The sequence below is a fragment of the Agelaius tricolor genome, unplaced genomic scaffold (genome assembly GCF_023055355.1).
Source record: "Agelaius tricolor isolate 1412-34295 unplaced genomic scaffold, bAgeTri1.0.p SCAF_4, whole genome shotgun sequence".
Classification (NCBI taxonomy): Eukaryota; Metazoa; Chordata; class Aves; order Passeriformes; family Icteridae; genus Agelaius; species Agelaius tricolor.
Window position 1 is genome coordinate 22002397 of NW_027269264.1, and position 25730 is coordinate 22028126.

Below are 25730 nucleotides of genomic sequence, written 5' to 3' on the forward strand. Positions count from 1 at the left end.
AAGAAAGACACTAGTTCTTCACAAAGCACTGAAAAGCTGCCTCCTCTAGTTGATTGATTTGAATAAAGCTTTTGCATTTTCAGTTTAAGATGGGATTTTAACAGTCCACATTTCTAAATCACCGCTGGTGAGACATCTGTGAGCACATACTCACAAGGCATAATTCCAAGACTATTCGTGCCAGAGAGAATTTATCTGTTCAAACTTTGTGTTATCATGTGGCCTCTGGGTCTTCCATGAACGTGAAGAGTATTTTTACTATGTTGGAAAACGGCAGTTAGGTTTAACACCTTATACGGTGACCGCACAGTGTCAGGACTCACATTTGAGTGCTGCAGGGGGGTGAGACATGTGTTTTTACCCTGCGTTGCTGTCTGTAGTTACCTGTGCCGTTCGTAACATGCTGGGCCCGAGGGGAGCCCCGTGCCCTTACACCCCGTGAGGAGGGTGCGCCGGGGGCGCCGGCAGCCCGCCCCGGGACCTGCCCCGGCCAGGAGCCGCCACCTGCGTTCCGCCTCCCGGCCGTGCCCGGCCCCGCGGGGCGCCGGGGCGGAGCGGGACCCGGCCCGCCCCGCCGAGCCGCAGGTAGGGCAGCGGCCCACACCGTCCCATCGCGTTCTGCCCGCGGTCGAGTCTCCGCGCCCCCGGCGCTGGCCGATGGATCCCGAGGCGTCCGGGGACGAGCTGTCTCGCCTGCGCGCCCTCTTCCTGGCGTGCGACGCCAGCGGCTCGGGCCGCATCGAGCGGGAGGACTTCGCTGCTCTCTGCGCCGAGCTGCGGGTGCAGCCGGCCGAGGCCGAGGCCATCTTCCAGCGCCTCGACAGCGACCGCGACGGGGCCATCACCTTCCCGGAGTTCGCCCGTGGCTTTCGCGGCGCCACGCGGCCGCAGCCCGCTGGCAGCGAGCCGGGGGGCGAGGACATGGAGGAGGAAGAGGCATCAGCGGTTTGGGTCGCCGCGGGGCTGGAACAACCCTGGAAGGACTTCGAGGTGCGGCTCGGAGACGAGGCGAGGTACATCCCCAGGTAAGGTCCGGACCCGACCGCTCCGTCCCACGCCGACCCCGGTGGGGGGAGCGGGCCCGCGGCCCCGGGGTCGGCGGGCTGGGCCATGGGCACCTCGGCCCCGCCGCTGCCGAGCTGGCCCCGCCGTCCTGCGGGGCGGGAACGGCTCTCTCTCCTGGCGGAGCCGCCGCCGGCGCTGATGCAATCCCAGCTGGGGAGCGGCCGAGGAGGCTGACCCCTCGCCCCCGTGCCTGCAGGTGCAGAGAGCTCTCCGCACACCTGCCTCTCGGCTGCGGTGGTTTCCAGCGGTGTTCTTCCAGCCTGCAGCTGCTCCTGGCTCCCTCTGCTCTGTTATGCCAGCGACCCACGTGGGAAAGTCTGGCTGCTAGAACGCAGGAGATGTGAAGTTCTGCTGGCTCCGCAAGAACTTTCTCCTCGTGTTTTTCCCCGACCGGCCCCCAGCATTTTTCTTTTAGCCCAGTCAGTCTTTTCCTGGTAAAGGCTGACCAGCAACATCGTTGCCTCCACATTAACGGTGTTGGTAAATATTGCCCTCTATGGGATGAGCTCCCTGAAGTTTGTGAGAGTCTTTGTCCCCGGTCTCAGTGAAATGAAGACAACTGATGGTAGCTGCGTTGGAGAGTAAACCCATTTACCACGGGTCTGTCAGTACGCGGCTGGTTCTAGTGTACAGAGACACATTTTGGTGACTCTCAGGAATCTCCCTGAAAACTGAGGTGGTCAAAATGAATTTGAAAATGTTGGCCATAGAAAGTACAGAGTGGTTCTGCTTAATTTTAAAATTGTAATTTATGATGGAAAATAAGTAATCTGGGTTTCAGGACTTGGCAGCTAGTCAAGAGAGGTTAAGAAAGTAATGCACTTGAATATAGATAGCTCCATGTTTGTTCTATATATTGCTCTTTAAATTCCTACCTATACCAATTTGGTTCCAGCCACATTAAAAATATTTTGGATTATGAGGCGAAAATTTTCTTCAGAAAATTTTTCAGTTAACCTACTAGTCATGTGTAAATCCAGAGTAAATTTTCTTTTCTTTGTGGATTAATACACTTTAGTCTTATTGGACTGCCCCATTTCAGACAGGTTAGTATTTTTGTACAGGTTTTAATTTGTTCATGGTGCTTTCCTAGTTAGACACTTGCTTTCTAAAGGACAAAAGACTGTTTGAAAGCTTGAAGACACAGTTAATAACCTGAACTCAGAAACTCAGTAGGAGCTGGAAAAAAATCTGACTCACGAGCAGTGGTAACTTGTGAAAGCATCTGTCTCCTCTTGGTAACAGTTCCGTTTCAGTATCTTGGTTACTGTTTGCAGCAGCAGTTTCAGTATAGTCTGTGTCTAAAAGGATAATAGGAAGGGGAACAGCTTTAATTGGCTCCACTATGCAGACACATCTGGTAATTTTGCTAAATTCATCATGACATAATGTAACTTGTGTTATGGTTCTTTTATGTAAAAACTGAAAACTAAGTTTTGATGGTTAAATACTATCAGGTAGGCAGTAATTTGATGTAAATGTTTCTTATTCAGGTTCAGATTTGAACATCCTTCACAGTTAGCTGTATTTATTAGATGTGTGTCAGTGTCAACTGAAAAAGAATGTGCCCTTTGTTTTTTTTTTCTCTCTCATCCTGAAGTGCTAGGAGCAGGTGTGTTCTACAGCTCAACTTTTTTCCAGTTGTAGTCCATGTCTTTTCTTGTTGAAATGTACGTGTAAGGTTTTTTTCCCATGTGAGTATTCCCACTAAAATCATTAGGACCACTTACATGAGTAATAAATAAATTGAAATTCTTGGAGAATTTCAGTAGAAGAATATAACAAAATCAAGTGAAGTACAAGCTGGACTTCAAAAAAGATATTTATCTTTTTGTTTAAATGATTTAATTTGTTTTAGTTGTTTGTCACTTCAAGTTTTTATTAAGGAAAGGGCAGTACTTTGAAAACTAGAACAGGCTTGGAACACACCTGAATCTTTAGTGCTATAAAAGAGTTGGCATTCTTATGCTGGGATTTATTGCTCTTCATAGATTTGTTGTGACATTGACATCTGTGAGAAAAGTAATTACAAAGGAGAAACTCCTCAAAGCCAGATGAGTGCAGTTGGGAGTCCATGTTTTTTAATCTCAGTTGTGTAGTTTTTATATTGATCCTTTTGGGGTTCAATTCCTCAAAATGCTCTGCCTTGTGGCCGCAGGCTATGGCACAAGACTGTGGCCAGCAATACATTGGCACATGTGCTTTGATGCTGTTGGGGTTTATATAGAGAGAAACAAGGCATAGCAAATGGAAGTAGAGAGGTAAGGATTGAATTCAGGAGAAAATGACACAGTAAACATCTGTGGTCTCTGTCCCTCCTCAGCTTGAGTGGAAATCATGGAACCCATGGAAATCAAAGGGAAAATGTCCACCATGCACATGGTTCTGTCTCCGTTGTTTCTGAAACTGGAAGTTCAGTTTCTGTGACTAAACTTTTAGAAGACCTAAATTCCCTCCATAACGAGGTGTGAAACCCAGTAACAGATCTATACCTTGCCCCAGTCCTCAGTGTAGTAGCAGGCATTTAATGCAGAATTGTTTACTGCCAGATACTAAAATAAGCGTATATTAAAATAAGCATATTTTGAATTTAATTACTTCTTTGGAAAAGATAATTTTATTATGGGATGGATCATAGCTCTGCTGTTTGGTGTATCAGTTGCACAGTCCTTTAAGATTATACTTCAAAATATTCAAGTCTGTGCTGAAGCTGTGGTTTTATTTTTTGCAGTTAAACAGGCAGAGTCACATTAAAGAGTCTCTTTACAGCCTTTCTCCTTTCCTCCTCACTTGAACAGATTTTTTGTACTAAATTAAGTTAGATTTCTTGGTTAGGTGTTTACTGTGAGTCAAAGTATGTTTGCCTTAGCTTTTACTTGTGCTTGGTGGGCAATTTGCCTCTAGGGAAAATAATGGTGGAAGGTCTTTGCAGGCTGATAACCTAATTTGTGAAGTCAGACTTCAGTGGAATTTTACAGAGGGTTGTTTGCTGTTGTTGTTTTTTTTTCTTCTGGTTACTGTTTTGATTTGTTTGTTTTTAATTTAATTTAAAATGCAGCTACCCTTCTGCATTGCTACATTTAATCAGGAATAGTGAATAATTAAACACAGAATCATGCAGTGCCTTTAGTTTATATGTATTTATAGTGAATTGCCAGTTGGAGATCTGTTTTATTGAGAAGTCAACCATGTTCATTAGTTTATTCTTCTAGGAAGTATTTGCAATGGTACAGGAGTGGACGAAAAAGAAACGTACCTTTTTGGTGCTCCAGACAGTGAGTGCTTCAGTGCTCTGCTGCACTGGAAATGTTTAGCCCTTGATGGTGTTACTGGACTGTTGCATTCTTTCTTGTGGCCAATCTCAGTTTGAATTTCAGTGGCAAGACTAAAAGGTTTCCTCTATGCTCTTAATAGACAGTTGTTTTCCCTTAAGTGTGTGGGAATGTCTCCCTAATGGAAATCCTTTTCCACTCTTCAGCTTGAGCAAGGAATAATCTAACATCCTTTGACACTACAAGAAAAATCTGGTACTTACCAATGCTGTGGCATTTCTCTCTCTATAAATAACAGGCAAAAAACTTCCTGGAAAACAGATTTTTAAATTTCAATGTCAAAGACTTCAGTCAGGAAGAACAAAGGCTTGGGACTGTCAAAAAGACTAAGCCCTACCAGGAAACTTTTGTGCAATATTTGGCAAATTGGATAATCTTATTGGAAAATGAACTAAATTAATTAGAGCATGAATGGGTGGATTAATCTGAAGCAGAAAGTTTGTATCCCTGTTTTGAGTTAAATCTGCTGCCACTGAGAGGCCTCATACTCCATTGCTTTGCTATTTAGTCTTTGTTTTATTTGTGTGCCTTGTACTTTCAGCCAAGCTGACTATTCATCAGACTCAGATTTCAGTGCTGCCTGATTGTGAGATTTTATGCCTCATACAATTCCAAAGTATCTTAATGTGATTATAATAACAGTGTGCTCCCAGTCATGTCATCTGGAGCTGTATAGAAAATGTGGATCTGGGGGATTTGATCAAATGAGAAAAGCATGCTGTTCTTAATGTGAGCTACTTAAACTGTGAAAACAGGCGATGCTCATGGGATATACCACTGTACTACAGCAAAGAAGAGAAGCTCTGCTGCATTAAAAACCCATCCAAAACCTGTCTTGCTCTTGCTGTCATAAATTAGGATGGATTTTTGCCAAAGTCAATATAGAGCACAGTATTAACTTTTTACAGCAATTTGTGTTTACTTCCATGAGATGATCAACCGTGATATCAGAACTGGAGAGGTTTCCTTGGAAGTTGAAGCATGTTCCCTGGAGAGGGGATAAAGGCAAATCCTGGGAAAAGCCACATGCTGTGTCCTTTTTTTCACCACTGTGCTGGAGAGGGGGATCTGTTCTGTGGGAATGTTGTCTTGTCTTTTAATACATATCATGACAGGGGTCTGAGAGATGTGCTCTGCTGGAAATGTGGTGAATGACTTTCTGTGAGCTAGAAGACTTTCTGAGCTACTTTAAAGTTTACTGCTCTTCGGATTTTTGCTTTAATCCAAACAGCGTCTGTGCCAACAAACTTAAGCACTGTAGCATTCATTTTCCTGGATTATTTTGCTGGTATCATCATGTGATCATTTGCCATAAGGTCTCTGAGGTGCTCTCCTTTTCTTCAGACTTAATCTTTCCCTGCCTGTCCCACAGACTTTTCCACTGTTTCTCCACTGGCTGTAAATCACACCTCTAAGGGAACAGCATTCATGCTTTGGAAACATTAAAAATCTTTCCTCTGGGAATCAGACCTTGGCTGAGCTGTCTCATCTCAGGGTTACTGATTTGATCGTCTTTTTTTAATGCAGCCTGTTTCCGAAGGGGCAGATACAGAAAAAGAAAAGGTAGTATTAAAAAAAACCCATAGTGCTTCAAGTTCACAAATATTTTGAATTTTACACCATGTTAAAGTTCTGTCTAATCTATTTTTCCTTCAGGCACTCCATCTAGAGTAAGTGTTAGGCACTCAGCTGTGACAAAGTTAGATCCTTTCTAATCTGGATCAGATTTGGTTGTTCTTTTCTGCTGACTGGTACAGTGGCATATCCAATGTGTCTGCTTTTCAGAAAAAAGTACCTGTCGATCTCTTGGAGGCACACATAGGCTGTTGGTCTTCAGTGTAAGGACAGGTATCAGATGCATAATGCTTTAGCTTTGTTTTGTTCTGACCACCTAGCTCAGACCACCTTATGCTTCATCTCTTCATGTCTATACCAGAACAGAACTTCTACAAGTGATGAGAGCAATTTTACCAGCTGATCTACAGTAGAAAGGGATCATTAAAATAGTCTTCTAAAAGCTAGTACTGCCCTTAGGGTCAGACTGGGTGGCCTGTGTCAAACAGCATATTCTTTCTGGTGACCACACATGTAAGATACTGAGCAACTCTGGAGTTGTTATTAGTTGAAAAATTCCATCATCTTTCTCTGAACTCTGTTCAGAGTGTGGATTATGAGGCAAATGGTCACTGTATAAATCAGCAAACCAGAAATAATACTATGAGTTGATAAGGATTAAGATAGCTGTGTGGATTAAAGGAAATTATAACACAATATAATCTATATATTTGATATCGCCAAAATCAGTGTTGTGGGTTTTTTTGGTGTGAGTTGTCCCCCTGCCTCCCTTCTGCTCCTCTTCTATTCAACCATAGTATTTTAAATCTATCATATTAGAAATTGCATTGTAATCAGAGCAGTTTTATTTTCTTTATGCAGTTCTCACAGGAACTCTCTGAAACCATGTGAATACTGTAACTTTGCTTAAGTTAACTCATGTGAAGCTGTGCAAATATTGACTAATTACTCTTACTAAGTACTAATTTTACAGATGGTTTATGCTATAAACCATAGTTTGAGATGAGGTAAGGTAAAGCCAAAGTAGTCCTTGGCCACAATGCTATACTTTTTGTGGATTACTAGTATTTGGTGTCTGCACTTTGCAGAAGCAACAGAAAAAAATGCATGCATGATGAATAGTATAACCATAGTGCCAGATGAACAAAGTGACAAATTTTCCTGCCATATATTAGAAAGTGCTCTTTCTATGCATTAGTATTTGTGAATACCTTTAAGTTCCACACTAACACAAATGTGTTAATGTGGAACTTATAGGTGTGCAGCTAAATACACTGAAAAATGAATTTAGGATTTCAAGGAAAACGAGTTTTAAAGAGCAAGTCCAAGCATTTGAGACTAATTTTGCTGAAACATTTTCTCTAGCAAAAGGACAGGCTATTTAGAGTTCAAGTCAGCTTGGTGAAATACATTTGTAAAATATTCTTTAATAATTAATTTTGAATAACTAATGAATTTGCAGAAAAATAGCATGTATTCAAGAAGAAGGGGCAAGAAAAAAATTGGGCAGTATTCATTGCAGCTAATCTGCCCTGCTGCAGCAGTGTCACTGATATTCACTAAATCATGTGAAAACAGATGAATGATTAAAAATATAAAAATGGCAATTTGGAACAAATAATCTTCAAATACTTACTGCATGTTGATATAATATGAGTCCATATAATTGCTGCTATCTTTATCATGGAATGACTAAATCACTGACAATCTTTGCAGTTCATGAAAGTGTATTACATCCCTCTGAAATCATAGGTGATTAAGTAATCCTGCTAATTTTGGTGCATGACTTTGATTTCTCATCTGTTTTGTTGTTGTGTTTGGTGGTTTTTTGTGATTTTTTTTTGATTGATGTAGTAGTTGTGAGTCTACTTTTTAATTGAGACATCCTGTATTGTTGCTGTAGAAGCACTCATGTAAGAATCATTGAGAGTTTCAGTGACCAGCTGTGATCTTTCCAGGCCCTTTCTGGACTCTTGCATGGTTGTACTGATATTGGATATGGATACTTCTTGAGCCTAAGTGCTGCTTCCTAAAACTGTGTTACTGAAATATTTTGAATCCAACTGTGTGGTAGCTGGTCATTGGGCAAAACATTTTTTTTTATCCCAGAAGGAGAATAAAACCTCACAGTAACTACTTTGGGTTTCTGACTACTGCATCTTAGAGCAGACTTAGATGTGGGGCAGAGGATCAGCATTACAGGCCTACTGATTTCTAGCTTAAATTCAGGCATGTGTCTTTCCAGATCACAGAATATTCTGAGTTGGAAGAGACCAACCAACAAGGATCGTGAAGGCCAACTCTTAAGTGAATGGCCCAGACAGGTGTTGGTCCCACAACCTGGTGTTATTATCACCATGCTCTAACTAACTAACTCAGGTTTGCATATACTTTGAAAAGAATTACAGAGTAGTTATGGTTGGAAGGAGCCTTTGGAGATCTTCCAGTCCAACCTCCCTGCCAAAGCAGGGTCGGCTAAGAGCAGGTTACACAGGAATCTGGCCAGTTTTGAATGTCTCCAGAGAGGGAGACTTAACAATATCTTTGGGCAGCCTCTTCCAGTGCTCTGCCAGCCTCAATGTCAAAGAGACTTTTCCTCATATTGAGGTGAAACTTCCTCTGTTTTAGTTTAGGGCCGTTGCTCCTTGTCCGGTTGATGGACACCACTGAAAAGAATCTGGCACCATCCTCTTGGCACCCACCTTTCAGATATTAATGTGTTAATGAGATCGCCTCTCAGTCGTCTCCAGACTAAACAGGTTCATTTCCTGCATTTCATCTCTCCTCATAAGAGAGATGCTCCAGACACCAAATTATCTTTGTTACCCTCTGCTGGACCCTCTCCAGTAGCTCCTTGTCTGTCTTTTACTGAGGAGCCCAGAACTGGACACAGCACTCCAGATCCAGCCTCACCAGGGCTGAGTAGAGGCACAACTCCCTCGACCTTCTGGCCGTGCTCTTTCTGATGCACCCCAGGATACCCTTGGCCCTCCTGGCCATAGGGGCACTGTCAGCTCATGGATGGCTTGTGATCCACCAGGAGTCCCAGGTCCTTCTCCACAGAGCTGCTCTGGAGGGACAACCCCTGGCCTGTGCTGGCACTTGGGGCTGTTCCTGCCCAGGTGCAGGACCCAACACCTGCCCTTGTGGAGCTCATTAAGTTTCTCTCTGCCCAGCTCTCCAGCCTAGCAAGGTCCCACAGAATGGCAGCAGAGCCTTCAGGAGGATCACCACTCCCTCAGTTTAGTGCCATCAGCAAACTTGCTGAGGGTACATTCTATCCCTTCATCTGGGTCATCGATAAACAAGTTGAACAAGACTGGTTCCAGTATTGATCCCTGAGAATGGCGTTGACTACAGGCCTCCAGGTGGATTCTGGAAATGTCTTTAACAGTTTTTTAAATGCAAATAATTAATTGAATAAATATACATTGAGTAGTTCTTTAATGTTGCATTATTTATACAGAGTTTGTAGCATCTGATGATCAGATAAATCTGTTTGTTATTGCTACTGTTTGTGAACTTCAACATTACTCTCTTTAGAATACATTTTGAAAAAGAAATTGTGTGCATACATTGGAAGATATTTAACTTACTAAATACAGGTAATACAGGATTAGCCTTTGTAAAGGAGATTCTCTGCAAGACAAAACCACAGAAATTTCTCAGGCATCAGTAAATCTTTATCTCTTTGTGCTGGTTTTATGTTTCTCTATCTCAAAATAAATGCCAACATTTCAGCTGGAAGCAAGTGTTACAACATCCTGAAGTTGTTAAATTGTTTAAAAGGAAATTTGAGTGATAGTAACATTTGTGGTACTGTTTTAGTAAAGTAAGTTAGACCTTCAGTGGAGCAATCACATACAAGAAGCAGAGTGCTGCAGCATTGATAATCAAAGCTGTGGAATTGCTTCAAGTGAGAAAAAATGAAGAGAATACACACGTTGTTGGATTGCACAGTTGTTGATATCGTGTATGGTGAATGTATTAAGTAGCACTACCTGCCCTGAAAATAGGAAAACTTTAGCTGTCTAACAAGGAGGATTGTTTAATCAGAGTTGAAGCTTTCATTTGCAACTAAAAGGGAGCATATGTTTGTAATGTTAGATATGGTGTTGGACTTGAACTTGCAAAACATCGTTTCTGGCTGTATTTCTGCTTCTGATAATGTGTATTTCCTAATTACTGGCCTGTTTTCTCCACCTTTCTAGACATCATCTTCTCTGTTCCTTTTTTCCATTTGGTTTTTAAGTTGTTGAATACGTGTTCATGTTCTAGCATATAGTCAATGTCAATCACATTCAGTTTTCCTAAGGACAGCTAAATTCTGTTGCAGAATATTTTCTGCTATGTTGCCTAATGTAATCCAGGAGTTGGAACCTAGCAAGTAAAACAAAGGTTTGCATGACATACCAGTAGCATGAACAGAAATCAGTGCTATTTGTGTAGTAGACTTTGTAATAGTGGTTTGGCTCTTACGCTATTCTTTTTTTTTTTTTGTAAAGGTTCTTTGCTCTGACAATTGCTAGAACAGCATGCAATCTATGTAAATTAGTCCAGATTAAATAGAAATCATAATATACTATTCCTGCATTGAGACAACTTTTCACTGTGAATTTCAGGAGAGCTTTTAACAACTAAAATACCAACAGAAATGTTTTCTTTCTTCTTTATGAGATATATCTGTCATTTTTGACATGAGAGTAATATACAGAATTAACTTCTTATAATGACAGATTTATTTGGATATAGACCAGAATAATTTGTGTAAGACTGAAGAGCTGTATTCTTATTTTGCTTACAGCCCACCTCCCTCTGTCTCCTTCCCCTTTTAACTTAGGTAGTTGGCATTCATACCCGTTTTCAGTTCTTATGCAACCTCCTGAAATCTTATGTTTCTTCATGGATTATGATTAACATTAGAGCAATCAAGAAACTTGATATACATTGTGGGGTACTCCAGTGGCATTCTCTTCACTACACTATGAACAGAAGTAGGCAGTTTGGTGTTTTTTTAGTTTTTGTTTTTGTTTTTTTCAGTAGCTATATTAAAGCAGAGAAGTGGAAATAGTAAACCTAATTTAAAGAATTTTGACATACTGTACTGAATGCTGAAAGCCTGTATCTAGCTTGCTAAATTTTAAAAATAGGTAAAGAGGGGAATATCTTAATTTGTAGTAAGTTTCTCAAACCTGTGATAGAACATTGTTCCAAATAAGTGCATTAAAATCTGCATATTTCTCTTTTTCAGACAAGAGCAGGTCAGTGTTCTGTATCAGAACATACACATAGCAGAACCAAGATTAATCCAGCCGTATGAGCATGTCATTAAGAACTTCATCCAAGAGATCAAACTTCAAAGCACCGAGATGGAAACTCTGGCCATAGCGGTAAAAAGGTATAGTGAATTGTCTTTCTAGTTCAGTTCTGTGGTTTCTTTTTTATTCCTCTTCTCATGCTTTTATTGATTAAACTATTGAGAGTTAATGCTAAAATGTGCCGTGCAAAGTATTTCTGTAAACTGAGTTCTGAAGTTAGTTTGTGTGCATACCCTTGTGCATAAGCATATATAGCAGCCTGCAAATGATTGCCTGTTCATACTTTTGATAAATTCTGGGCCAAATTTTTGCATCTATTGTTAGTTAAATGCCTTAAAACATTTTGACTCCTCTTCCTTGGCTGCAACTTTGAGTTTTATCATACACGTCCACTATACTTTTATTTTAGAAATCATATTTTTGCTTCGTGAGCTTCAAGGAATGTATTTACCTGTTTTAACTACTTGGCACTGTCAGTCTCACATCATAACTGCCAAAACCAAACAGATTAGGTCAGAACAGAGATCTTGTATGTGTGGGTGATGCAAGTTGCTTTTGAAGTCTCTTCATAGGATAACAAGGGCACCTTTCATCTTTGTAAATTAATTTAAAAAATGCAGATGTATTTAATGCTAATCATCAGCTTGCAGCTGTTATTTAAAATCTAATTTGCCAGTATCTTCAAAATAATTTGGGATTTAGGTGCCTAGCCACACCAGTTTCAAGGTCTGGGCAATGTTAAACTGTTTCCTTGTCTTTCTGTCTAATTTGTTTCAGTTGAGGTGGGCAGATAGTTTCACACAGTGTTTCTTTCAAGCTGGAGGGCAATTCCTAAGAGAGTATTTTCTTTTAAATTTTAGGGCTCAAGACAAAGCAGCAGTTCAACTCAGTGAGTTAGAGGAAGAAATGGAACTACGGATACAGGCTGCAGAGCATAAAGTTAAAAAGGAAGTGAGTATTTTATATTTACAGCATTTCATAATTACTGAACTCTCAGTGATCTTAAGCAGGATTGATGGCCACGTGTGGTTTGATCCTGATGGACTGACTCAAAGCTGCTCTAGACAGGGCCTGGATGAAAAAATACTATACTTGAGATGAAAAAATGCATGATCTTAATGCTTTCCTAAAGAGGAATATCTGCTTAGGTGTAATAAACCAAGAAAAAAAAGTCTCTCCCTTTTGTGGGAACATACTGGCCAAGAAGAGTTCCTTTCTGAGACCAGTATTGAAAACAGACTGGAGAAAATTATATTTCAGCACTAAATAATGTAATCTAGTTCTCCTAGTAAAATAATTTATGTATAATTTAATGCTTCGATTATTTGCTCCTTCTTTGTATATCTGCCTGGAGAAATGATCTTTTTTTCCTCCGTTCTCCTGCAACTACATTTTAGAGACTTAAGAGGGGGTAGCTGTGATAGCAATGTTCCTGGGCCCCTCAAACTTAATGGGAAATTCTGTTTTGATCTGCTCAATTTTATCTGTTGTTTCAACCCACTTGCAGTCTATATGAAGAGGAGTAAAAATCCTCTTCTCTTACCCAGGGAGAGATATATTAGAGCCACATGTGACTGAATAATTCAAAGGAGCAAGACCAGTTCCCTGGTTCATTTTGAATTGTTACTACATTCATTTAAGATAAGCCAAACTTTATATGAGCATAACAGTTTGTAAAAGTGTTTTAATGAGGGCATAAGAAATGCTTTAATTAAAACATATAGCATGGGCATAATTATTGCTTGGTCGGACACGTGGTGTACTGAACATCTATGTGTATTTGCTATGGGTTCTTTTACCAGAGTCCTTGCAGAACCAGAAGTAACAAACTGCTGTCTGCCAACTTGCTGATTTTAAGTAGTTCACACTAATTGATATGTGAAGGTAAATGGTATTCTGATAGATTTACTTCAAGTAGCTTTTTATCCTATACAGGAGAAAACAGTCCTACCACACCATAAAAGCCTATTGTGTTCCTAGAAACAAAATATAATGGCATAAAAATCTTAAAGATATCACACCTGCCAAAAAAATGTGTGATTTGATGTGTTTAACTAATGGTAATGCAGCTCCTAGTAGAGATAAATTTTCACTTCCAGAGAAGCTAAGTTGTTAATGTTTAGAAAACAAATACATTTTCTCTGAAAAATTACTCTCCTCAAAAAGTGACAAATCACTGAAATACCCTTTTTCACTGCTTAAAAAAGATGACTGGGATGTGTGTGTTTGCAGTTATGTTCTGGCATTATGCAGAAGTGGGTCTTCTATGTATTCTCTACATCTAGTCTGTGTTCTCAATCACTGTTTGCATCTAGCCATAGGTATGAAAGATGGTCTGTTAACTTGTTTCTCACAAGGCTTTTTTAATTTTCACTCTCCAGTGTTCCTTGTAGCTCCTAGCTCCACATACCGCACCTACTAAAACGCCCCGAGTGTAAATGTTAAGTTATTTACTTTGTGGGAATGTACTAAGCCATTAATCTTAGTGTCTGTAATCAAGGCTATTGTTTGTCAGAGTGATCTCACTCATGCCACCGGGACACCTGCTTCTGCATGAGCCTATCCTGTATTTTGTTTCTTCAAGGGAAGCAAATAGTTACCCAACAATACTTACGAGTCCATGTAGTTGGCAACAGTAGGGGAATCCGACTTAAATTGATTACTTGGATTATTGTTTTAACACATGAATACCAGCGTCACCTACAGGAAATTCTGAATTCTAAGCAAAATCTATGCCTGCCTCTTCCACGTGAAAACTCAACCTGTCTTATTGGCTCCACTTCACACTGCTGCATTCTGACTTCTTGTGTTGTGAAACTGGAGTCGCTGGGAGTGATTGGAGTGAGTAGAGCACACCAGTCAATAGCACACCACATCCCCGTAGGCAGTACTTGGTGCAGTCTCTAAACACAGGCACACACCCTGCCATATGCCCTGGTAAAAGACGGCATTGCTTCCCTTTCCATCTGTTGAGACCATCCTGGTGATGTGGGTGGTATTGAATAGACAGCAGTGAAAACACCCCCTTGTCTCTGTTCCTGGGATGGTACCATTTATCTAAGACTAGAGATGCTGTCATCTGCTTTTACTGACATGGGCCTGTAATGTTCTAACACTTGCAAGCAAAAAAATTAAAAAGAAGGAAGTAAAAAAAAAGTGACATTGAGAATGTTAAGCACAGGAATCATGAATGAAAAACGCTGAATGGACCCAAATCTTTATTCTCATGCCACTATTTTATTTGTATGAGTGTTTTAGAAGTGGACTGCAATTACAGAATCAGAACCTATGGATCTTCAGGAAGGGACAGAATAGAAAGACACATTTGTCTAAGCAAAAAGCATGTGCTTTCCAAACTAATGAATGAATTTTTTGATAAACGTCTGAAACCTGTCTCAGCTTCTAATGAGATTGAAAATATTGCAGGAGAAGCAAAAGGCTGAAGAAGCACTAAATGAGCTGAAGCGCCAGTATGACACTGAGGTTGGGGATCTTCAGGTGACAATAAAAAAACTTAAAAAGGTAAGTGAGTTGAAGTCTGGTGAGTTTTTTTAAGTATTTTAAGAGATCTTGACCTTATGAAATGCCTCCCTCAAGATGGATAATCATAATTGTAGGTTTCTAATTTAATTTGTATTAGTAAATGGCAGCTGCAGATAATTTTTAGGTTGTGTTTACATTCTGTGCTATTGTATTCATGCTTTGTAATTTGTTGAAATACTTAGGAAAGGGAGCAGCAATTATTACCTAAATTCTGTAGCTTAACAATTTTCTAGGTCCATCAGGTTATTAATATTGCAGTTACCTAGTCTTATGTTTGGCCCATTAGAAATAGTCCAATAAGTTGCAACTAAGTATTTGTAATTTATAAATAAAGATGGAATTTGAAACACGGATATTGTAATTTACATATAGTGCCTTTTAGTACCCAACTTTATGTATAGTGCCTTTTAGAACTCAACTGTAATCTGAGATAGTAATTTGATTCCTAGTAAAAAAGTAAAATGAAATCTCAGGTAGGAATGATGTTTTGGAATATTTCGTAATTTGGGTTTAATTTTGACCTTGGTTTTTGCTATAAGTTTTATCAGAATTATAGCAAGCAAAGTGGATATATTTTTTGGGTTTTGTATTTAATTGCACTTAGAAGAGCATTTGCAGAAATGGAAATTTCTTACAAGAAACATGAGAGCTTCTTGTCCAAGTACTACGTAGCTGAGGTAGTAATAATTTTCTATATTTTTTTAAGTTAGTGTTTCTCTTTGTTTTTATCTTAACAGCAGTCTTCTGTGTCACTAGTTATGAATATTTTATACCTAAAGAGTGAAAAAAGCATATCAATTTTCTAGAAAGCCAGTGATTTTTGAAATAATGCTGTCTGCTAGTACATTTAGAAAAGCTCTTAAGTTCTAAAAACTTATGTAACTGTAAAACCTTTTAAGGATTATTTATTGTGATTTTCATAAGGTTTTTTTAATCAGAACAATCAAATAAATTAATTGTGATTTTTTTAATACTTCCAGCTGGAGGAGCAATCCAAGTCTGTCAATCACAGGGAAGATGTAGTTGAACTGAAAAAAAGGATACATGATATGTTGCTGGTAAGAGAATGTTATTAACATATTAATTTAGTCTCAGTTTTAGTGTCTGCAATACAGATTGTTATACTTGCGGGGATTTGGGTTTTGATTTTTGTTGGTTTTTTTTTTTGTTTTTTTTTTTTTTTTTACATTTAGTAATGGTAATCTAGAAAACCTTTGAAGTCACGAGTAAGTGTATGTGGATCTTTTAAATTGAGAAAGAACCTGTTTAAATGTATACACATTCTATATAGGACTTTTAGAAATGGCTTGAGATCCTGTGGTCCCATTTGTTTTTGTAACTGAATGGAAAATAAAAAGTTCAGAGGTTCTCGCATGTTAATTTAATGACTTCTCTGTTAATTTAGCCATCTTTAATTTTCTTTCCCTCTCTATGCCTAATTTTATAGTGTTTAATCTTTGTGTTACTTTGCTTTTTAAAAACTATGGTTTTTATTCTACTATTATAATATATCAACATTTTTTGGAAGTGACTGTGACAGCTAACATCTAATATCTTCCTTTTTTGAAGGAAAATCAGAGACTTAGGAAAGATCTCTTAGAAGCGCAGACAAATATAGCTTTTCTGCAGAGTGAATTAGATACCTTGAAAAGCGAGTATGCAGATCAGTCTTTGAACACTGAGAGGTAAGTTAACCAAAATCTATTCTCTGATGTAATTATTATGTATGCAGTTAGCAACTGTTATTTTCTAAATTTGCCTTAAAGGGTAGGTACATGTTTGATACCGTGTCATCAATGCTTCTCCTTTTTCTTGTTGTGTTTCTGAAAGAGCAAGTTCTGTCTATGATGCAAACTCTCAATCTTGCAACAATATCCATTGATTATAGTGGGACTTTATTAGGAATAAAACAACAGTACAGAATCAGGATTTTTTTTCTTCATGGCTTGCACTCATATGAGGACCCATATAAATTTTAGTTTTGGAAGCCTTCCATGTCTATCTTAACCATTTGTTTTTCTAAAATGAATGAAAGCTACTCCAATTACTCTTTTAAAGGAGCATAAAGGGCAGTTTCATTGTGTGGTTATCATCAGATAATACAAATTATATTTGAAGGGAAAAGGAGACAGTCCCCATGGTTATTTTGTACAACTTTCATTTTCATTCACAGTCTTTGTTGAGTTATAATTGTAGAGATTAATGAAGTCACCAAATTATCTTACTTTGTGTAAAACTGCTCTCAGCATATTTCAGCATAAGTGTAAACTCTGCCAAAGGCAATATGGTGAAAATGTAATACTATCCTGACTAAGCATAAGTTAATTTAAGTTTGTTGTTTGTTTTTGGTTTTTTTTTCCCAGGGATCTAGAAATTATTCGAGAGTATACTGAAGACAGAGATAATCTGGAAAGACAAATTGAAATACTTCAGTAAGTTTTTAGAAATTCAGGTTTTTTATTAACAAACTTTGTCCCACCATATCTGAGATAAGTATGCAAAAGATCGGGTTGAAATTTGGGGAAGAGTTTCAAGTTAAAATACTGAAAGGGCCTAAATGATCATAAAAGGTGGTGTTCTCAACTGTCATAAATATTACTGTGGTATTAATTCTGCGGTGGTACTGACCCACTAACACTTCAGTTGTTTTCTTTCCATTTCTTTTCTTAGCCCCACTAACTTTCATTTCTTTCTATTAAGCTGCATGTGATTTGAGTCTGTCCATGCTATCATAAAAATTATTGCCTCGCTCTGTTTTCTATTGGCTTTGCTTCTCCAAAGCTTATTGTTTTTCCCTTATTGTTGTCTGGAAAGTACCAAGAATGTGCAGTCTTATACAATAGGTGCACAAGAAGGGTCACAATGAATAGATTTTTTTTATCTCTATTTAATATCCTTATCCTAAAAAAAATGTTTTTTTCAAGCAGATTAATTATATTTGTCTTCAGAATCACCTCAGCAATATTTAAAGGGTAGTCATTTTGTACAGAAATGTCTGGACTAGTTGTTTTTTATTGTGTGGTTTGGGTTTGTTTGTTTGTTTTGTTTTGGGTTTTTTGTTTGTTTTTGGTTTTTTTGGGGTTTTTTTTTTTTTTTTGGTCACCATTCCTACAGTACCTTTTTTTTCACTGACCAGAGACCATGCTGTACAAGTGAAAGTGGGCTTCCTGGACTGCCACTGAAGCCTAAAATTCTCAGTGATTTTTTTCAGATAATTTGTTTGAGTATCTGTCAGTGTGTTTCCAGTTTCATGTTACTCTTTAGTGTTAGCTAAAGAAGAAAAGGGTTTTTTTAGAAGTATTTTGAAAATTTTTCTTTCGGAGAATTTTTCATGTTTTTTTGAGTTCTGCAAGTTGAACTGTGTTTCCTTGTTAGATCAGCTAATAGAAAATTACATGACAGCAACGATGGTTTAAGAAGTGCACTTGAAAACAGTTTGAGCAAGTACAACAGATCATTGGTATGTATTTATGATTTTGTTACATTGTCATAGAAGGTGAAAGAATAAACACAGCACAATTAAACTGGTACCTCCCTGGGTACTGAGAAAATAGACTTTTTTTCAGTGGACTCACTGTGGGGATACTCCTGTGTAGTTTTGTTAGATTTTACTTACGTTTTTTTAAGTACTGGAAGTTTTGTTAGAGCACAGCTGCTTTCCAGGTGCTTTGGAAAATGACTATTGTAAAAAATATTCTGTGATATTTTATGAGGTGAATAAATCAACAGTTTCTCCTATGCTAGAGGGAATGTATTTGTGTTGTGTATGGGAGGGTCCTACCATTGACAACACACTTTATCAGAAAACTGCCCTTTTTTAATAGCAAGGTCTTAACCTAATTCAAACTTTTGTCCAGGCAAGTCACTGGGAAAATGAATAGCATGCACTACTGACAGAGACCTTAGTCAGACCCTTTTGGGCTCTTAGAACTGCATTGGAGTCTCTTGTAGCAAATGTCACTTGAAATCCTCCAAACTAGAGAAAGGAAGGGTTGAAAGTAAGAAAACTACTCTACACTGTCATTTTGCAATCCTGTGAAACCTGTTAAAACTCTTAAAACTAATGATTTGGCATCATGAAGAAAGCAGGTAGCTTTTTTAGAAGGATGGGACCAGAATAATGGGCCCACAAAGACAATACTGGAGAGGAAGGAGGAAAATAGGGGTCAATTCACTGCCTGTTTGCGGTATTCTATATCAGTGAACGAGTGCTTTTTGTTGATACAAGCTACAGATGCAACAATGGATACCATTTTCTACTATCATGCCTGGAAATATAAATGAGCATATTACATAGAAGACAGAAGAAGCTGTTTCCAGTTAATAAATGGAGGCGCAGCAGAATGTACAAAATACTTTTGTCCCATGCTATTAGTCGAGACCTTTCCTTCACGATCTCTCTTAGGAGCTAGGAGGTAGCTCTCCTGAAACTAGCTCAGCTAGTGACAGTTCCCCATTTTTTTCAGTAGTCAGCATGCCATGGTCTAAATATCACTTTTCAAAGCTTAGCATTTCATAGTCTTGAGGTCAGAGTCATGAGGTAGTCAATGAAATCACCCTCTTGGAAATTCTGTTGTCTTTTGTAGTTGAACATGTCTAGTATGTTCAGTATAAAGGCAGTGGTGAAGCCTAAATGCTATAGGTAATAAGCCTTCTGATCCTCAGTCATATATGAAGTATGAGGTAATATATATATGAAATATATATATATATTAAAAATATAAATAAACATATATTAAATACATCCAATTTGTAATTTTGATGATGCACACTTTTTTCCCTGAACAAATCTAGATATAATCTCTGTGTTCATCAAAGTTATAGTGCATTTACTATGTATCTGTTGCAGCGGTTGGCAAATACCTCACCAGGAAGTACTATTTCTAGAAGCAGTCCTAAATTTAATGGTGAACATTCTCCTTTAAACCCACGGTATGACAGGTAAGCCAGGCTTGCTTTTGTTAATTTGAGAATGGCTTGTCTTAGAAGACGAGATTAGTGTTAAGTAACAGACAATGATTCTGTCTGATTTAGAACAAATGTGTGACCATAGCAGATGATCCAGAATCTACTAAAGTCAATAGGAATCTTCTCAATTACTTCAGAAAGCTCAGAATAACCCTCTTCAGTAGATGCCATAAACTTATGGAGATGTCAGACAGCCTCTTGTCTAGTGTTGGCCTCTTTTGATTCTAGTTTGAGTCTCAGCCTCTTTGTCTCCAAGAAACTATAAAACTCTTCTGAGGTCCTTTGTTAGCCTTTCTCAGTACTTGAGAAACAAAACGTTTTTGGTTTTGTGTGCCTTTTTTCCCATATAATAATTAATACAAATATAGGCCTGATTCTTCAAATCACCTTATCTCACACTGACATGCAAGAGTAGTGGATGCACTTGGATATTTATGGGATAAGAGTACAAAGCTACTAAGTTATCTAAATGCAATTAGATAGTCAGAGGTATTTATTTTTCTACTTACTAGATAAAGATCACTGATCAGAACTTCCTCATCATTTCAGAGACTCCCTGAAGACAGTGGGTCCTGGAGGCAGCCCTGAGTGCTGTCAGTCATGTTATGCTTTCACACTTGTTTTTTTAAAGAGATCCATCAGCAAAAATGTGTGTCCTTAATCAACTGATAGATTATTTTGTCTTCTTTTTCTTTCAGTGGTATTCCAAGCCATAGAGAGATCTCTAATAGAGGTCTTAGTAGTCTGCCAGAAAGAAAAATATCTTGGATAGGAATTGAATTGACTTCACTTCACACTTATAATATCCCCATTCATTCAGCAGTGTCCTTCTTATTGTGTTGTCTCCATGTGAGATGTGTTTGCTGGCTGTAAAGTTTTGCTTGTCAAAAGCGCTTTCCTGTTTCTGAATGCACAAAAACCCAATTCCCTAATGTTGTACCCTCTGCAGATTTTTAGAGGCATCCACTCTAAGCTGCATATTGCATTCAGTAATTTTCTGAGGGAGTACCTAAACCTCTCTGCAGGCTTGGCTATGTTGTTCTTTATGAATATATATTAGTACATGCCACATGGTGCAGCCCTGGCATTTCCACAAAAGTGAGAAATACAAGGCACTTTAGAAGAAAGTTTACGTGGTAGGAATAAAGTTTAGTCATAACATGTGTGACTTGATAATATCAAAAGACAGAAAGAGATGTGAATGTCCCAAAACCTGTTTGTTTTCAGTACTTTGTCTCCTGACATCAGATCAGCATAAGAGGTATTGGTTTGTATACTAACATGATTTAAGCAATCTGTTCTAAAATGTATGGGGTTTTTTTTTTTGTCTGTAAGATTCATCTTGATCTAACTTGCCTTAAGCATATATGAAATTCCCAGCTTTGAATTCATAGTTCAGTGCAGTTAAGAATTGCCTGCTTAAGAACCTTATTTCAGGGAATGCCTGACAAGCTTAACTTTGTTATAGCATGCACTCTTCCTCAGTAATTCAGTGATTTGATATAGGCTAGTAGGTGCATGAATACAAAGACCATGTAGGCTTTGATATCCTACAGCAAAGATCACATGCATGAATGTGATTATTCATTAGCCTGAAGGGGTGTAAATTAGATGGTTCTGAATGTTACTGCATAGGACAGTGATGCCACTGTCACCCCCATTTGGCCAGGTGCAGGGAAGAATTCGACTCAGTAACAGCTTCATAATTTGGTGATTTTCCCCAGTGTACTCTCCTGTGTTGTGCCATCACAGGGGAGCCCCTCTGGGAGCAAGCTGTTGTTACAAGGATTGATGCTGACCTTGTCTGGTTTAGCAGGTCTGTGCATCACATTCATTCCCAACATGGATGTGATGGCCTAAGCCAGACCCTCTCTTCTCTGCTATGACTTGGAGACCTTTACTGCCTTACTTTCATTGATGCTTGTCCCTGTCTTGCTGAAGGAGCATGATAATGATTGTAGCCATTGTAACCTCTTTTTATAAGATTGGTTTTCTTAGGATTCACTCTATTAACCTTCCTTTTTCTGTGGTTTTATTTGCATAAATAAAATTTTTTTTTTCTGCAATCCATACTGTCATTGCTGCATTAATTAAAATATTTTTATATATTACAGTATCCAGAAAGGGAAAAAAAAGACTTTTAAAGGAAGGGAAAGGGAAAAGAGAAGAATTCTGTGTAAAAGTTTAGGTTTTGCATGGTGTATCAAACTGTAAGAAAATTCTTTAGTGACTTCTTCCACTATTACCGATCTCCTGGACTTGGCTACTCCATCTTCTATATTTATAGCCGTTTCTTATTGGCATGCACATGCATGCCTCTGTGAACAAATGTATTAATTTAAATGAAATACAGTATGTCAAGGTTGTTTGATGTCTTAGAGTAGGCCAAAATTCACTAAAACATCATATGTATTTTTCTTTTTCTCATGTCTTCATAGTACATCACTTTCTGAGTGTTTTTTAGGTAGGCTTTTTAAAATTAATGGATAGTCATAATTACTGACACTTGGAAAGTGATCATCAGTAACAGAGATTAAATAATTTGATTTGAGCATCCCAAGACATATGATTGAGAAAGAAATGCTAATGTTAAGTTTAAGACATATGTCAATCCCTATCTTGCCTTTATAAAGAATTTCTAAGAATTGACTATTCCAGAAGGGCTCAGATTTTGTTGGGAAGAGCATTTATTATTGGGATTTATAATATGGAATAATTTATTTTTCCCCCTCCAATATTTTCTTATTAGGTCATCTCATTCGTCTTGTGTCGATGAAGATTATGATTCTTTAGCCCTTTGTGACCCGATGCAAAGGATAAACTGTGAAGTTGACAGCTTACCTGAGAGCTGTTTTGACAGTGGTTTGTCTACCCTGAGAGATTCAAATGAGTATGATTCAGAAGTGGAATATAGGCATCAAAGGATTTTTCAAAGGTCACAGTGTATGCAAGAAGGCTTTGGTGGTGATGCTTCTGATACAGATGTAAGTGCCGGATTTACTTCTTCTCTGAGAAAAGCCTTTGATTGGAGACAAAATTAGCTTCCTGTTTTTAAAATAAAATGGATCTTTGCCCACAGGCCAATTAAAAGTAAATATCTGGGTCATACGTATTTAAATTAATCAGTGAACATTTTTTGAAAATGTATAAGCAGTTCTCTTTTTGAATTTACATTTTTTGATGCGTTTTTGGGTAATAAATTCATTTTTTAAGTTTTTGTTGTTTTTGAAGTTTGTCAAGCTGTATGCAGAAAGAAGCTCATTTTCTAATGATAAAAAAGTGGATAGAAATAAAATAGGTTTCTATTCACTTCCTCTTACTATGCTGTCGCTGTGGAGAAAAAAAAGCACCTATGAGATAGAATACTGTTAGTTCACACATTGACTTAGAGGCTAAAGTCTTGGAGAATTAAAAAAATCTAAGAAGGTATTACTGTGTTTGTTTTATTGCTAGTAACATTGAAAGAGTTTCTGAGGACTACAAAGTAAAAATAATATCAAGCACAGTGTAATATGGGTTTTTTTTTAAAAAACCTGTTCATTTAGTAGACATTAATCTCTGTGGAGACTTTGCTGTGAATAATGTTGATTACAACTGTGCTCTACTTGATTTAGCTTGAGTAGTAATAGCATAGAGAGTAATGTCTTTGGGGAAATTCTTAATGTTTGCAAAATAAGCTTTGAAATAAAGTATTGTCCTAATTGTTTGCTGTGACTTTGTTATAAGCTGAAATTTTCTAATAGAAATTAGTTTGCTCTATTAGAGTACTGAAAGAATGGATGCCAAACAATAAAAATATTAAAAGACAAAATGTAGATTATACTAAACAGCAGAAATGAATGACAACAGAATTATCACAGTATTTTGATTAGAATTGCACAGCTGTATCTGATAATTTATCTCTGTTTAATCCAAACTCTTAGAGTGTTTTACTCAGTCCTAGCTGTGCCTTTCCAGAAAAACATACTTTTCTCAACAGAGAACTAACTCATACTTTCAGGTTCCAGAGATCAGAGATGAAGAAGCATACAGTCCTGCTAACAGCACTGCAGTTTTAGACTGGAAGCCCTCACGACCAGTTAGTCGAAGCAGCTCAGTTGCTTCAACGAGGAAATACATATCTGCTCTCACCCCTCAGGTAACCAGTTCTTCAGGGGAAAAATGGAAAAGAATGATACAGAGGGGTAGGTTTTTTTATGAGTTGTTAAAGAGGGATTCTTTTTATTTTCAGTCAGATGCAACTGAATGCGCTCCAAAATACCCCAGTACAGAGAAGGCTTACAAGATTGTTCTTGCTGGAGATGCAGCAGTGGGAAAATCCAGTTTTCTTATGAGACTTTGCAAGAATGAATTTCAAGGCAATACCAGTGCAACTCTAGGTATAGTTGGTGTTCTTCTTAAAATATTGAAATTAATTTCATTGTTATTTTGCAGTGAAGAGGATGAAAAGCTTGCCTTTGTGATTCCTTGCTAGGGATTTACACAAAGAGTTTCTTATGCAGGCTGTGAGACCTAATTGAGTACTAAAGCTTAGTAATAACAGCTGTTTGTAGTAGAAAATAGAGTACTGGTCTAATTTTTCTTTATGAAGCCTCTTTCTGAATGACACAAAGCACCAGAGGAGGAATGTCAGTGTAAGGAGCTTTCAGTGTGTGTATGAGCTTTTCTGCATTTTCCATTGCTTTCTTGTTTTCTCAACACTTCCCTCTTTCATGTCTTTCCTACTATTTTTGTTGCAATTTCTTCAAAGTGTTATTGAAGCTTTGCTTTAAGTACAGCTAGAAGGATTTCTGACTGACTTCTGTATATTAGTATACTTGTCAGCTAACAAACTTAAGTTTTAAGGATTCCAAAGACTGAATTTTGTCTTCCAATCAAATCATACTTTTATATTAGTTTTATTGCCTCTTGTCAGGATTTTTGGTCTAATTTATCTTTTTCTTCCTTGGTATTTGAAATCAAGTTTTTTATGTGTATTTTCACTTCTTTGATAAAACTGTTTAGAGAAATAAAGCAGTGAGAGTTCTTGCTTGTTGTTCAGAGTGCAATTTCTATCAATTCTTCTCCGAAAAGGCAAATACATTCAGGGGATTATTGCAGTTCAGAAGTATGGGCATGACTGACTGAAATCTCACACCCTATTAAAAAAGATGAATTTTGGATAAACTGTTATATGTAGCCCCTACCTTTTAATTATTTGTGGTTTCTTTAAGATTATTGATGGGTTATTTTAGACTATACACATGATTCTTTTCAGGTGTGGATTTTCAAATGAAAAGACTAATTGTTGATGGAGAACCTACAGTGTTACAGCTGTGGGACACGGCTGGGCAGGAGAGGTTAGTGATACCCTGCACTTTACCTTATTTGAATTATTTTGTTTGTAAAAGTCATTTGCCTTTTTTTCATCTAGCTGGAAAAAAACCATTCATTGTATGGTCCATATGTAAATATCTGTAAACAGATGCAATTTTTCTCTGCTGAGACCTCAAAACAGGTGGAATGCTTATGTGTCATCTTCGATGATGCCTGAGGTATCAAGAGAAATAGTTGAGGTTCACTGCAGGATTAATTAACTAAATCTATTTGTCCCTCCTTGGCAATACTAAACGATGGAGTAGATGCATATGGTTTCTTCTGTTTGTAGTCTTTAGCTTTCTTTGCCCTTATTACACCTGTATTTTTAAGCAGAACTTTCTTAGAGATTCCCTTCACTTCCTCCCCATCTCCTGTTCTTTCCGTAAAAATCATGGTCCCAATTTGCATTGTATTTATTATATAAAAACTTCTTTCCAAAGACTTTGGAATTTTGTCAAAATTATCTTTGTATATTGCTGAGTTTATATCCATGATTCTTCAAAATATTGTGTAAAGTTTCCTCAAAATCCTATGACATCTTTACTTGAGAGCCATTAGTTCTTTACCAACA

General features: G+C 38.0%; 1 protein-coding gene across 1 annotated transcript in view; it reads left to right on the forward strand.

Annotated features, from left to right (window-relative positions):
• Positions 1-603: 603 nt before the first annotated feature.
• The window catches only part of RASEF (RAS and EF-hand domain containing), a 32558-nt gene continuing 7431 nt past the window's right edge, over positions 604-25730 (forward strand). The window contains exons 1-13 of the mRNA XM_071424865.1: positions 604-1025; positions 11224-11370; positions 12151-12241; positions 14717-14812; positions 15814-15891; positions 16403-16518; positions 17197-17265; positions 18209-18293; positions 19683-19774; positions 22551-22785; positions 23802-23939; positions 24033-24180; positions 25059-25140. Of these exons, the coding sequence (XP_071280966.1) occupies positions 658-1025; positions 11224-11370; positions 12151-12241; positions 14717-14812; positions 15814-15891; positions 16403-16518; positions 17197-17265; positions 18209-18293; positions 19683-19774; positions 22551-22785; positions 23802-23939; positions 24033-24180; positions 25059-25140 (1745 nt within the window). The 5' untranslated portion in view covers positions 604-657. The remainder of the gene's footprint in view (positions 1026-11223; positions 11371-12150; positions 12242-14716; positions 14813-15813; positions 15892-16402; positions 16519-17196; positions 17266-18208; positions 18294-19682; positions 19775-22550; positions 22786-23801; positions 23940-24032; positions 24181-25058; positions 25141-25730) is intronic.